The sequence below is a fragment of the Catharus ustulatus genome, chromosome 30 (genome assembly GCF_009819885.2).
Source record: "Catharus ustulatus isolate bCatUst1 chromosome 30, bCatUst1.pri.v2, whole genome shotgun sequence".
NCBI lineage: Eukaryota > Metazoa > Chordata > Aves > Passeriformes > Turdidae > Catharus > Catharus ustulatus.
Genome location: NC_046250.1, coordinates 1,014,114 through 1,028,846, shown reverse-complemented (window position 1 = coordinate 1,028,846; position 14,733 = coordinate 1,014,114). Strand labels below are relative to the sequence as shown.

At 49.2% G+C, this 14,733-nt stretch overlaps 1 protein-coding gene across 1 annotated transcript; it reads right to left on the bottom strand.

Moving 5' to 3' along the window:
• Nucleotides 1-1,349: 1,349 nt before the first annotated feature.
• Nucleotides 1,350-14,641, bottom strand: SYT11 (synaptotagmin 11). The gene is made up of 4 exons (XM_033082769.1): nucleotides 14,489-14,641; nucleotides 9,917-10,731; nucleotides 6,291-6,414; nucleotides 1,350-4,258 (listed from the first exon to the last, which is right to left on the bottom strand). Exons 1-4 carry the CDS (start codon nucleotides 14,520-14,522, stop codon nucleotides 3,948-3,950), a joined length of 1,284 nt encoding a protein of 427 aa, XP_032938660.1. The 5' UTR covers nucleotides 14,523-14,641; the 3' UTR covers nucleotides 1,350-3,947.
• Between the last annotated feature and the right edge of the window lie 92 nt (nucleotides 14,642-14,733).

Here is a 14,733-nt window from a genome sequence, read left to right as displayed (position 1 = left end):
TCCTGTCACTCCATGCCGTTGTAAATCATCTCTCTCCATCTTTTTTATGAGCTCCTTCAGGTCCTGGAAGGTTGCATTTGATTATGTCAACCCTGAGTCCTGTGGGTCATTCATTACCTGCAGAATCCTTCTGGATTTTGGTAATTTTGTGTCTTCAGCACCTTCTCTGGTGAGTGAAATGTTGGAATCAAATGTCCAGAGCAGAGCTGTGGCCAAGCTCAATAAATTTGTGTGCCTGGGACAGTCCCTGCTGCACTTGGATTGGTTTTGCTCTGCTCCAGAGTCAGATTTTAGTGTTAGCTCTGGTCATGCTGGAGGAGGCACACGAGGTGCTCCAAGGCATGGAAAACAGGGGAGGGACATTGTGACACTGTGACATCCCAGGCCAGGTTGGACAGGGTTTGGAGCAACCTGGGATAGTGGGGATGTCCCTGCCCAGGGCAGGGAGTGGGACTGGATGATTTTTAAGGTCCCTTCCAACCTCCAATCAGCATTCTGTGACCCCCAGTGCCATGGAATGCTGCACTGGCCACGTTCCTTCTCCAGGGTCAGCACCCACCTCTGCAAATCCTGGCCTGAAACCTCCTCACAGATGGGAGCTGCAGCTCCTCCTGGGACCCCTGAAGCAGCCCTGGAAGTTCTGTGCTGCTCCAGGAGCTCTCCAGGAGAGCAGGGAGCAGAGGCAAGGCTGGAATTTGTTGCTGGGGAAACCCAGCCCGGGGCTGTTTGGTCTTTTCTCAAGCCAGGCTCAGTGCCAGCAGTGTTGTTCTGGGTGGTGTTGATGGGCAGCTGCAGAAAAACAAACCCCAGCAGCCAAATCCCTGCCCTGGAGGGGCTGCACGGGGTGGGATGGACAAAAACATTCCTGGAGAATTCAGCTTGGAGCAGGAACGCTGCTGAACCACAAACCCTGGCACCAAATTGCTTTTCTGCCCATGTAATGTCCTTTCTTCCCACTTGGATTCAAATTAGTGATATTTGTTCATGCAAAATTGTGCCAAATTAAACCAGATTATACCAAATTATACCAAATTATAATGCTGTGGGGGTTACTGTCCTGTCATTCCAGGCCTTTATAAATAAAATCTGTTAACATTTTCCTTGTTGGCTCCTTCAGGTGCTGGATGACCACATTTAGGTCACCCTGAATCCTTCTCTCTTCCAGACCTGCTTTCATTTAATATTTCATGGGCCAGGATTCTGTTGTGATTCTTTATTCCACTGAGATTTATTCTGTGTGTGAATTAAATGCACATTTCCAGCAGAAATGCATATTTATAAACCAAATCCATGGAGTGCTCAGTGCTGTTGGTTGTTGCCCACGGTCACACACGGCAAAGGCAGTGAAATTAAAGTGATTTAATTTTTATTTGCACGCTCAATGTGCGTTAACAAATCCAACATACAAGGTAGCATTACAGAATGTAGGTTAGCTTATAGCATTATGCAGTTTCACACAGGTTGAGTTAGGTTTTTTGCCTTTTTTCTTTTTTTTTTTCTTTTTTTTTTCCACACAAAGTTGTAACTGTCCAAGTTCATTTTACAATAGAAGACACAAGGTAAAGAATAACCACACCTGGGAGATTTTACAGTGAGTCTGCTGTCACTTACTGTCTATTTTATGTTTTAAAAAATATATATCTGCACATTTTCAGTTTCCTATTATTCCAGAAGAGTGTTGGAGCTACTCCTACCTGCCCGATAGCCTAAGTCTATTTACCCTGAGCATGTTTCCTTGACAAGAAATTCATCTTTCCTTTGCAAACTAAAGGAATCTTAAGATCATCTAGGCTTAGCCATGCTTTTCACACCGAAGGGAGAGGGGAATTTTGTTGCTGCTCTTAGTCCTGGTCAGATCTTTGGAGTGGTGTTGGAAAGCATGTTCTGAGGAAAAGTTGTGACAGTTGCTTCAATTGCAGCAGCACAATTAGTGCAAAAAAAAAAAAATAGGATTGAAAAAGATCTACAGCGATTTCCAATGGGGGAACTCCTTCTCTGTGAGCCACAAAGCTCGAGCTAAAAAGCATTTAAGACACTGATAAAATCTACTACAGCCTCAGGCAGAAATCCTGGTCATGGGGATGGGTGAAGGGGAACAAAGTCCAGCTTGTGTCTGCTGAGAAATGGAGCTGCAGCCTCCAGGAGCTGCAGGAGGGAGGGAGAAAAATCAGCTTTCCAAAAATAATTCCTTAGGAAGAGATGCCAGAGTGGTGGCAGCTCACAAAGTGCTGTCTGTTCACACAGAGCTGCTGCTGCCCTGGTGCCTCGCGGGGAGCCAGGAGAGCCTGGCTCAGTTATTCCCATGTCAGGGGGAAAAGAAGGTGAAAAATTCAGTATGAAGTCGTGTAAGTAGTTAAATGATCTTAATTTTAAGAAAATGGTAATGTTCTTTGCATTCCTGTTTGCATCCCCCAGGGCTCAGAGCAGTTTGGTTCCCTGAAAACCTGGGGCTGTCCAGGAGCCTCCTGCAAACCCAATTCTGCTTCTGCATTTGCACTGGAGAGCCCAGGAACAATTTTAGTTATAATTATTTCTGCTCAATTCACCAACTCTGGTAACCATGAATTATTTGCTGCCATTTATCACCTTTATCTGTGCCCTGGCTGTGACAAGAACACCCAAATCCATGCCAGGATGCTCTGCTTGCATCCCAAGGCAGCTCCAGGGCTGTGTGAGCAGCACCAGATCTCAGGCAGCTGCTGCCAACCTTTGGGAACTTCTGTCCCAAATTCCTGACTCTGCAGGGTTCAAGGTGCTCAGGGTCCCCCTGCTCAGGGCCATCTTTGTCCCTGCAGGTGGCTCCCAGCCTCAGAAGTCAGGCAGGATTCCAGAATTCCTCCAAGCTGCCTTGAAACTCCAGGTCTGGCACATTTTTTTTGCCCTGTGTTTATTCTTCTTTTGGGAGCTGGCTCTTAGGTGACTGTAGGCTCATGTCTGATGCAAATTGGCTGCAGCATGGATGAGGGGAAGTTTGTCACCTCAGAATGGATGAGGGGAAGCTTTGTCACCTCAGCATGGATGAGGGGAAGCTTTGTCACCTCAGCATGGATGAGGGGAAGTTTGTCACCTTTTCATGGACAAGCTCTGCCTCCAGGACCTTTGTTCTGCCCTCAAACAGAAATTATCAGCCAGGTAGAATTTGACATTTAAGAGTTTCTTTAGCAGTCAATGACACATCAGTGTTGGGGTTTGCTTGGGCCCTTCATGCACAGACAGGATGAAATAAAATGAAACAGAGCAGGATTTCCCCAGTTCCTACAGTCTGTGGGATCAGTTTGTTGGGGTTTGCATTTTAGAGTCCAATCTTGGAAGTTGTGACCTCCCAGCTGCCCAGGTACATCACAACAACAAGGATTTCAATGCCTGACAGAATTGTTTCTTCTCTGGAGGCCAGTGCCATTTTCCCTGTATTTTCCTTTTGTGCCAGTGCAGAATTCTAACCCAGCTCTACATGGAAACGTGGTTGGGACTCCCAAACCAGCACAGAACAGAACTGCAAGAACCAATGGGCAGGCAAAACTAACAAGAAACTAGAGGTTAAACAGCAGAATTCAGAAACTTTGGGAGAAGCCTAATGAAGACAGGCCAATCTTGGTGAATACCAGCAAAGACAGCTCGGCACAAACACAACTTCCATAGTGACAGATAATTGTATTAAAACCTGCAACTTGATATTGGCAGTTATACTAATTTCAGTTTGTAGTAGGCATGCAATAGCGTGATTACACTGTTATATATATTCGTGGTTTCTTTTTTTTTTCTTTTTTTTTTTCCTCTTTAAATTATTTATTCCCCATCGTTTTTAATGCTCCTTAAGAATTTTTTAATTTTTCGTTTTTAGTGCCCTGCAAAAACCCACCTCACTAAGAGAACCAGCTGCTGCTTTCTCAACGAAAAGTAATTTAGTCCTACAGCTAAACCAAGGTTGGAGTCTGTCCTAGGAGGGCTCAGTACTCGCTCAGGCTGTGCCATTTGGCCACGGCTTTGCCGGGGCTGTCGCACACCTGGCGCCAGTGCTCGGCCCCCGCGGCGCTGCCGCTGTGCGCGCCCAGGATCAGCCTCCCCACCACCTCGTTCTTGGTGGTGCGCTCAAAGTCGATCACCAGGAACTCGATGCTGATGTCGGGCAGCAGATCCGCGGGGATGTCGTAGATGAAGGACTCGTTGAAGATGGGGTTCAAAGTGCACTTCTTGACGTGGGTTTTCTTCTTGGCGATGCGCTTGCGGCCGTAGTAAACGTTCACCTTGACGTAGGGGTCTGCTGGGGGCAGAGGGAGCAGCCAGTGACACAGCCCAGGGAGGGCTGGGAGTCACTGGGATAAACTGGTTTGGGATTAAACATCTCATTCCATGGGTAAAGACACCTTCCATTACCCCAGGGATGCTGGGGGCACAGGGAGCAGCCAATGTCACAGCCCAGGACAGGCTGGGAGTCACTGGGACAGACTGGTTTGGGATTAAAAATCTCATTCCATGGGTAAGGACACCTTCCACTAGCCCAGGGTGCTGTCCAGCCTGGCCTTGGACACTCCCAGGGATGCAGGGGCACCCTCACCCACCTCAGAGTGAAGAATTCCTTCCCAAAATCCAAACTAAAGCTCCTCTCTGCAGTTTGCAGCCATTCTCCCTCATCCTCCTCTCCAGCCCTCATAAACAATCCCTGCACTGGGGTCACCCCAAATCCCTCTGAGCCCCACCCTGAGCACCCAGCCTTGTTCAGCACAGCCCAGCAAAGGCTCAAGGCACTTTCAGAATTTTGCAGATGGGAAATGCTGCCAGTAGAAGGTACTGGGAAAGAACAAAGTTTCAAACAAAGCCTCCCTTTTCCCCCCAGCCTCCCCCAGCCCTGGGCAGCTGCTCTTTATGCAGACACTGCTGAGGATTACAATCAAGATACCAGGCACTGAGGGATTTTTTTTTTTTGTTCCACACAAGTTTTAAAGCTGGAAGGCCCTTGCCCAGCTGGCACTGCCTCTTTTTCACCTTTTTTTTTTTTTTCCCCAGCTGAAATGGGCTTATGCATAATACAAAGACCATATAAATAAATAGTGTTAGTCACAAGATTCTGCAGGTAGAACATCACTGAAAATTTTATCCTGTGGTTGGAGATTACACATGCACAGCTTTTTTTTTCTTCCTTAAAGAAAGAGTGAAATGTAGGGCCTACAATAGTTAAGCCTGGTCTGCATTTGTCTGCATTCCCTCTGAGGTGCCCAGGAGAAAGCTGCAAAACCAGGACTCAGGCTGTGACTGAACCTCAAGTTGATTCCAACCAATTCCCCATAATCCTGAAGGAGAAGCCCTCCCAGAGCATCCAGTGTGACAGCAGTGACCAGGAGTGACCAGCAGTGACCAGGAGTGACCAAGAGTGACCCAGGAGTGACCAGGAGTGACCAGGAGTGACCAGGAGTGAGCCCAGCTCTGCTCAGCACAGCAGCTTCAGCCTCTCTGCAGAGCCATGGAATGATTGGGGCTGGAAAAGCCCTCCCAGTGCCAGCTGTGCCCAGTCCCCACCTTGTCCCCACCTCCAGGGATGGGGATCCAAACCTCCCCGGGCAGTTCCAATCCCTGATCCCCCTTTCCATGGGGAAATTCCTGCTGGTTCCACCCTGAGCTCCCCTGCCCAGCTTGAGTCTGTTCCCTCTCCTCCTGTCCCTGTTCCCTGGAGCAGAGCCCAACCTGGGGCTGTCCCCTCCTGTCAGGAGTTGTGCAGAGCCACAAGTTCCCCCTGAGCCTCCTTTTCTCCAGACTGAGCCCCTTCCCAGCTCCCTCAGGAATTCTCCAGCCCTTTCCCAGCTCCCTAAGGAATTCTCCATCCCTTTCCAGCTCCAGCCCCTCCAGGTCTTTCTTAAAATGAGGAGCCCAAAACTGACCCCAGGATTTGAGACCCCTCAGCAGTGCCCTGGTCCTGTGCCCACTCTGGGGCTGGTCCAGGCAGGTGCCATTGTGCCACCTGGGCACACCTGGGCACAGCTGGGCTCGTGTCCAGCCCCTGCCAACCAGTTTTCCCAGTTTTCCTCACACCCATGGATCCCATGGAACATCCAGGCTGTTCTGGATCCAGCACAGACAGCTGGTGCCTTCACAAACCCCTGCCTGTATAAACCAGCCAGGACTCCCAGCAGAAAAGATTTGGGCTGCTCTGCACAACCACCCATCACCCTCCAGACGAATTCAGGGAAAAATGTGAGAACAACAAAGATCTTCAGCTAAAACAGGAGAAAAGCCCCACAAGTCAACTTGGGGATTTATCTTTTTCCCACCCACTCAGAGCTGGAGAAAATAGCTTCTACCTGAGAGGCCAGTGATGTCCATCTTTGGCAAATGCCTGGCTTTCAGCACCACCACGGTCATTCTCTGTGCCACGGGCTGGTAGGACAGGGACACCTGCAGCTCCCCTCTGCTGATGCACTTCTGGCAGGGTGGAACACACACAAAACTCGTTAGGACAAGGTGGGTTTAGACACAGCAGCTCCCCAGAATTTCCTTCCCTTGTGTTAGATGCCTACAGAGTGGGAAAATGAGGCACAGGTTGTTCTTGGTGGCCCAAGCTGCAGGAGGGGAACCACTCTGTGCTCAATCCACATCTGGGAGCATCCCCAGAGCCTGGAACTGCATTTCTGGGAGGGGAAACCTGGTGGGATCTTCTGAGAGACTCTGCCTTTGGGGATCTCTTACTTAAGGGCTCTGAGGGGTTTAGGAGCTCCAATTTTTGGTGGAGTTTCAATAGCTGAGCCCCTCGGGCTCTTCAGGAGTGTCCTGACACTCTCACCATCAGCTCAGCCTGCAAAGCTCCAGGATGAAAATGAAAAGAAGATAAAAGCAGAGCAGGGTTTATCTCAGAGCTCAGTTAAAGCTGCTGTGCATCCTTTCAAAGAGTAACACTGCATTAACATAACATTAAGATAATTAGTTTTGGTTTCCAGATGGTGTGTGTTAACTTCCACTGAGCTGGCACTAATTGAGATGGAGTTTATTTGGAGTTTATTTATTTCAAGGTGAACAGGGCTGGGAACTCTGTGGTGTCACTCACAGAGCTGCCAGAACTTTGGATTCTCTCAAATCTCCCATCAGGGACTGGGGTCTGGCAGAGCAAAGGGTGCAGAGGCCCCAAGGAAGGGATTTCCCTCCTTCCAGAACAGCACATGCCCCATTCTGTGAAATTCTGTCAGGAAAAATGCAGAGCTGGAAAATGTTCACTTCCTTGGGGTGGTTCCTTTTCATTTGAGTGGTTTCTCTGTGTTGAAAAGGATTTTTTCAAATGCAGGGAATCCCAGAATGATCATCCTGTGTTGGAAGGGACCATGGAATTCCAGCTGCTGGAATTTACTGCTTGTGCAAAAATTCAGGAGGAGAATAAATAAATGAGCAAGTTCCTGGGAGGGAAATGTTTGGAACTTTGGCTCCTTGGATACAGAAGAATACAACAGCCAAGGAGAGATTTTTTGGGGGGTGAGGATGTTATGAAGAGTTTTGGGGTTCTTCTGGTCCTAAGGTGTCCCTGCCCATGGCATGGGGTTGGAATGAGATGATCTTTAAGCTCCTTTCCAACCCAAATCATTCTGGGATTCTGCTTCAAAGTGATTTTCAGTCAGATTGTGAGTTAGAAACTACTGGGGATGTTCCCTGGGATGGGCTGTGGGCCTGGCTTGGGTCACTGACTCATGACTGGGTGTTAAATGCAATTCTGCATCCCAGAATTTGAAATTTCCTGGCACACTTTGTGCAGAGATTTCTGTTTTGGCACCAGGGAATGATGCAGATTTTTCAAGCATGCGCATCTGGCACCAAGGTAAAACAATTTTTGATTTTTAACAAATCTTAAATAATTTGCATCCTTGATTAAAATTATTTAAATATAAAATTTTAATCTATTTTTAATCTATTATTTTAATCTCCTATCTATTTTTAATCTATTACTTCTAAGAGATCCGGTCAATGCACTGAAAAAAAATATTAAAGACCCTGAACCAGCTGCTTGTTTTATCATAATGTAAAGCATTCCTAGAACTGAAGAACAGCAAAATAATTACCAGAACTCTTATTTTGTTGGGGTCATGACATAGAGCCTCCTATAATACTGAGAGAAAAAAACCCCAAAAAACTAAACACCCCACAAAATAAAAACATTTCAAGTTAAATGATGCCATTCTAGGACATAAGGAAGGATTTGATAGAGCCCAGCAGTGATTTCCAAGATGTTGCAGCACTGAGTGAGCCCAAATGCTTTTTGCTTTTGAACCTGGAGATGGGCAGCAGAAATCAACTGAGCAAGAAGATTAAAATCTGAATTTCCTCTTCCTGAGCACACAAACATCTGCTCCAGAGTGCTCACCCTTTTGTTTACAACACCAGGCACCAAGAGTGGCATTCATTTCACTGGCATTCATTTCACCCAAATTTTAGATGTCTGCATTTTGTTCTCAATCCAACCCATCTGGGGTGGGATTCCTGAGAGCTGATTTCTGCTCCAGGACAAGAGGAATCCAGTCAGGCTCTGCTGACACATTTTACAGCCACAATTCAGCTGTAAATAATTCCAATAGAAGGGTCTAAACTGGTCAGATCAGAGAAATCTCCCTGTCTCACTGAGGTTTGCAGATGAATATCCTGTTACCACATCAGCTTTTATTTGGAGATGGGAATTTGCCTTTTTTGGGCACCATCCATTGTAACATTCAGAATTCCTGTGCCTCAGGAGTAACAAATATGGCCACAATGCTGGATCTAAGTATCCTTCATTAACAAAACCTTATCCAACTGCCATCACCACACAGCAGAGAAGCCCACAGCCAAAACCACAAAAAAACCAAAAAATGCACCTGGGGAAAACCAGGCTGATGGCTGAGTGTCTTGGGATACAATACAGAGTGTGATAAAAGGTGTCTGTTCTATCACCATCTGTTGAGGGTGGGGCAGTGATCCTGATCTCTGTGGGAGATATTCTGCTAATGGGCATCCATTGAAACCAGCTGGGGCAGTGTTCTTTATCTCCATGGGATATCTCCTGTTCATGGCCATGTTTTATAAACCAGCTGGGGCAGTGTTCTTTATCTCCATGGGATATCTCCTGTTCATGGCCATGGTTTATAAACCAGCTGGGGCAGTGTTCTTTATCTCCATGGGATATCTCCTGTTCATGGCCATGTTTTATAAACCAGGCAGGGCAGTGTTCTTTATCTTTTCACAACCCATCCTTCCTCCAGCCAGTCATTTTCTGCTCATGGCCATTGAGTCCCACTGTGGCACTGATAAAATTACTGCATCCCATTGGCAGTTGCTCCAGCCAAGGGGAAGTGCCCAACATTTCTTACCAAGATAAAAACAGAGGTTTTGGGACACTAAGGGAGCCCCTTTCTCCACTGGACTCCAGAGGAAAACCGGATTTCTCCACATCACCACTGGAGCTCCGGAGGGAAACTGCACCTTGTACAGGAGCACTGCTCCAGCTGAGCCACATCTGTCACTGCAGGAGGATGCAGCCACCATGGGATGGGACTGCTGCCAACACCCTGCCTGACTGATGGGGTGTCAGGTTGTACTCTGGCTGTGTCAGGGTTTGGGGTTTGTTCTTTGTAGTGCTGTATTTCTATTTTAATTTCCCTAGTAAAGAACTGTTATTCCTAATTCCCATATCTTTGCCTGAGAGCCCCTTGATTTCCAAATTATAATAATTTGGAGGGAGGGGGTTTACATTCTCCATTTCAAAGAGAAGCTCCTGCCTTTCTCAGCAGACACCTGTCCTCCAAACCAGGACACTGAGGATCTGTGTTATTCCTGCTTGTTAAACCACACAGACTCCTGGATCAAAAGCTCAAACACAGGGCAAACATGGAACAACACCAAAAGCACCCAGGGCAAGGATGGAACAACACCAAAAGCTCCCCAGGAGTGCCCCTAGGTGCAAGGGACTTACTTGGATGTTCCTTTTGAGGATCTCCCTGGTGAGCTGCACCTTGCCGGTGCTGGGATCCACCCCTGCCAGGGGCACCATCACCTCCCCGATGACATCATCCCGGGAGAAGCGGTCGAAGCTGAGCACCAGGAAGTGCAGCACCAGGTCCTGCAGCTGGCTGTAGGGGATGCCATAGAAGGTGAAGGTCTCGTCGAACACCGGCTCCAGGGTCTTGCGCAGCACTCGGGTCTTCACGCGGTGCCTCTTGTCGGGCAGAATTGTCATCTTGATGTAGGGGTCAGAGCTCTGGGTGTGCTCATCCATCACAGGCAGCCCGTGAGCCTCCTGGATGGTGACCACCAGAGCCTTTTTGGGGAAGTTGTAGTCCACGGAGAAAGTCAGGTCTCCCAGCATGACATCATCACCCGGGGAAGAGGGAGAGGAGGTTTTACTCCCTCCTGGAGTGAGGCTTTGATCTGGGCTGAGTTCATCTCCATAATCTGCTTTGATGGGGAGCTGGTCGACGTGGGGGGGTCCATCCTGAGCCTTGTCAGGGCCCACCAGCCCAGACTCAGCTGCATCCAGCAGGAGGTTCCCCCTGCCCCCCTCCCTGGCCGTGCCGTTCTTGTCTCTCCGGATCCGGTTGATTTTCTTCTTGTTGCTCAAGGTCTCCGGGTAGATGCTGATGCCTTTCAGCATGTGAATGAATTTGTACGGGGGGGTTTTGTGCTTCTTTTCTGCTTGCTGGTGACAGCATGTCCACACAAAGACTGTGACTGAGACAGAAACCACCAGCACGGTGGCTCCAATGAGTCCTGCCACCACGGGAGACACATCTGTGGGAAGACAAGGCAGTGAGGAGCCAGCACACCTGGCTGCAGATCCTCTTCATGCTGGGAGCTGCCTAGCACAGCTTCCCCAGACATCTCCTCTATTTCTAAATTTACTTCTCACACTCCCAAGGCATGCCTGACCTGTGTTCCATGAGCTAAGGATCTCAAACTGTTGATTGCCTTATCTTGCCAAAGCCAGCTCCTGCATCAGCAGCATCTCCATAGGAACGCGGGCTCTTGATGTGCAGGAAGAATTTTCTTTGATTTTTTTAATGCCCTGTTCAGGAACGTTACACAATTCTATTTTCACAACAGGGAGGGAGTAAAAAATATGGCCATGATGCTGGATCTGAGATATCCCTCATTAACAATTTTTTTTTTAAATATCCCTTTGCCCTGAAATGGTTGTTTTGCCACAGCCCCTGTGGCTGAGGCCAAGGGTAAACCTGAAATCTCCCATGGAAATCCAAACCAACAGACAGAAAATCCTGGGCTGAGATTTAGGGATTATCTGTTATTTTCTAGATTTTATGCCAACTGTGTTAATCAGTAATGGCAAAGCAGAATCAAAAAAACAAAAAAAAAACAAAAAAATCCCCCAAAAAACCCCCCCAAAAAAACCCAAACCCCGTTAATTTTTATCTCTTTATTTGCTAATGGGTGACTTTGGAGAAGTTTGACCAAGGCACAGAGTAAAACCAGAGGTGCTGAGCTCCCCAGGACTCTGCACTGACATCCTGCAGCAATTCTGAGAGGACTGAAAGCCTGGGGAGGATGGAGGATGGAGAGCACAGGGAAGAGAAGGAGATGCAAAAAGAGCTGGGGTTGTTCAGTTTGAAAAAGGGAGGAAAAGGAGGGGATTTTTTTTCTGTTTTCAGTTTCTTGGTGGGAGGTTTTAGGAAGGTAGAGCCAGGCTCTTAATGTAACTTGTTTTTGTATTCCTGGTTTTAAAGCCATTTTCTTTTATTTTTTGGAAGCCAGCAAACAAACAAACAGAAAGCCCTCTAACCCTATGTCCCCTTCTTTCACAAATTGTGCAAAACCACTCCCTTTACCAAAACCCCTTGTCATGACAATGCTGGCAGGATCCAAATGAGACAGCTGGTTAAAAAAAGGTAAATGTCTCATGTTCCTCTTCACTCTGCACCACAAACAGGAGGAAATAATCTTCAATCTCATCCTTGGAGCTACAGAGAGCACCATGAGTTTGGGTTTTCTCCATTCCTCCCACATCACCATTTACTGAGCTTAACAGGCTGCAAACTGAGCACCTGACACACTCAGGGAAGATTATTTTGCCTGCTCCCAAAACTGGAAAAAACCACTTTTAGTTAGCCAGGAGCCTTTCTGAGCTGCAGCTGGAATCTCTGGCTGTGGTGATCCCACAGAGAAACCTGTCCCAGGTCTCACTGCAGAGCCTGGGACTGAATTAACCAAAACATGAAGAATTCGTAATATTGACAAAACACCACCCCAAAAACTCAACTTCAGTTTGTTATTTAATGTTCCCTCTGATGTGAGGCAAATGGTCTTTAACAGCTCATTTGGAGACAACTCAGCTTAAAAGGCTTTGGTGGATGTGTAAGAAAAATGCTGAAACTTCATTCTTATTCTTCTTATTCTTATTCCTATTCTTGGTGTGTGTTTTGTTTCTGTTGTGTCCTCACAGGATCAGCTCTTGCACCTTCATTTCCTGCACCTCTGATGGGACAATTTCAGAAGCAGCACCCAACGGTGACACCAGAAAACACCAAATAAATCTCTTCTCTCACTGAATGATCATGACTCTAAAAATTATTTCAACTCTAAATATTATTTCAGGTCTTGCATTTGGCTCCCATGATGTTGTGTGGCAAAGAGCTCCTCAGCCTCATGCCATGGTTCAAGGTTTGCTGTGTCCCACCCAGGGTGTGTTTGTGCCTCAGTTATTCACAATCCCCTGGTCCTGGCTCCTATTTATGTCATCATTCCATCCATCCATTACTCCTGTCTCCATAATTCACTGCAGCTGAAAACTGTAAGATCTAAAGCTGCCTAAACCCAATTTTAGAGAAGTTTTTGCAGCTTTCAGAGCATTCCCCACACCCTGAAATGGCAGCACAGCCTGACACCTGCCTCCAGCACAGCAGAACTTTGTTTTTTTTATCCAAACTTTGTGGAAGCAGTCTTTGTTCTGATGTGATGCTACAATTTGACCAAAACATCAAAATTCACTGAAAACCGCCTTTTAAACCTGATGTTTGTTAAGGATACCCCAATGGTGGCCAATGGTTAAATGGTGACTTTGGAAAACACAAGGTAAGAGGGAACTGAGTCTGTTTTCCATGAGATAAATGGTGCTGGTGGAGGAACATCCCTGAGCACTTTGGGGTTTGGAGAAAAAGCAGCACAAGGAGGTGGGGAGGGGAAATTCAGGGAGAGCTGCAGGGCAGGTGGGGGCAGCACTTCGGATGCTCAGTGCTGGAGGAACCCAAACCATCCCAAATCTGAGCATCCAAATCCCAGCACCAAAAAACATCCCAATTCTGAGCACCCAAAACCATCCCAAACCTGAGCACTGAAAATCATCCCAATCCTGAGCACCCAAAAACCTCCAAACCTGAGCACCAAAAAAAATATCCCAAACCTGAACACCCAAAAACATCCCAAATGTGAGTGCCCATAAATCTCCCAAACTCGAGCACCCAAAACCCTCCAAACCTGAGCACCAAAAAAATTATCCCAAACCTGAGCACCCAAAACCCTCCAAACGTGAGCACCAAAAAAATTATCCCAAACCTGAGCACCCAAAACCCTCCAAACCTGAGCACCAAAAAAATTATCCCAAACCTGAGCACCCAAAAACATCCCCAACCTGAGCACCCAAAACCATCCAAAACCTAAGCACTGAAAATATCCTAAACTGAGCACCCAAAACCATCCCAAATCTGATCACCCAAAACCATCCCAAATCTGAGCACCCATAAATCTCCCAAACTCGAGCACCCAAAACCATCCCAAACCTGAGCACCCAAAACCATCCCAAACCTGAGCACCCAAAAACATCCCAAACCTGAGCACCCAAAACCATCCCAAACCTGAGCACCCAAAAACATCCCAAATCTGAACACCCAAAACCATCCCAAACCCAAGCACCAAAAACATCCCGAACCCGAGCACCCAAAACCATCCCAAAACAAGCACCCAAAACAAGCACCCAAAACCATCCCGAACCCGAGCGATGCTCGGCCCGATGCTGGGCCCGCTGGGCTTTGGAGCTTCTCCACCGCCCCCGCGGCGCTCCCGGCTCCGCCCGGCCCGGCTCCCCCTCCCCGGCCCGGCCCCGCCGCCGCCCCCCCAGCATCCCCCGGTGCCCCGGGCGGGCCCCGCCTTGTGGTGCCGGTGCCGGTGCCGCAGCCGCCCCGGGGAGAGCGAACAAAGGCCGGGGCGCGGCGCGGCCCGGCACAGACATCACGTCATCGGCCCGGTCTGCACCTGCCACCGACCGGCCCCCGCTCCGCCAGCCCCCGCCGGCACCGGCCCCGCTCCCCGGCCGAGCGCTGGCACCGCCCCAGCAGCGGAGCACAGCGGGCATCGCCCGGCCGGCGGGGGCGGAGGGGCCGCGGGATGCTGCGGGAGCGCGGCCGGGCGGTGCTGAGGGGCCGGGGCCGCGGCTGGCGGGTGCGGAGGCCGCGCACGGCCCGGCCCCGGGGGCGCCTCTCGGGGCTCCGCCGGGACGGACGGGCCGCAAGCGGGGCCGCCGCGGCCCGGCCGCACTCACCGAAGCCGGGGTGGACACTGGTGATCTCGGCCATGGCCCCGCCGAGGCCGGGGCCGCGGGGTGCGGGGCCCGGTGCGGAGGATGCTCTCGCGGCCGGGATGCAGGAGCTGCCGACTGGTCCCGCTGCGGCGCTCGCCCCGCCCGGCCCCGCCCCGCCCGCGGCGGCCCCGCCCGGCGGTGACTCGGCAACTGTCGGGGCTCCGGGCACGGAGCCGCGGGGCGTGTGCCCGCTGTGCCTCAGCCCC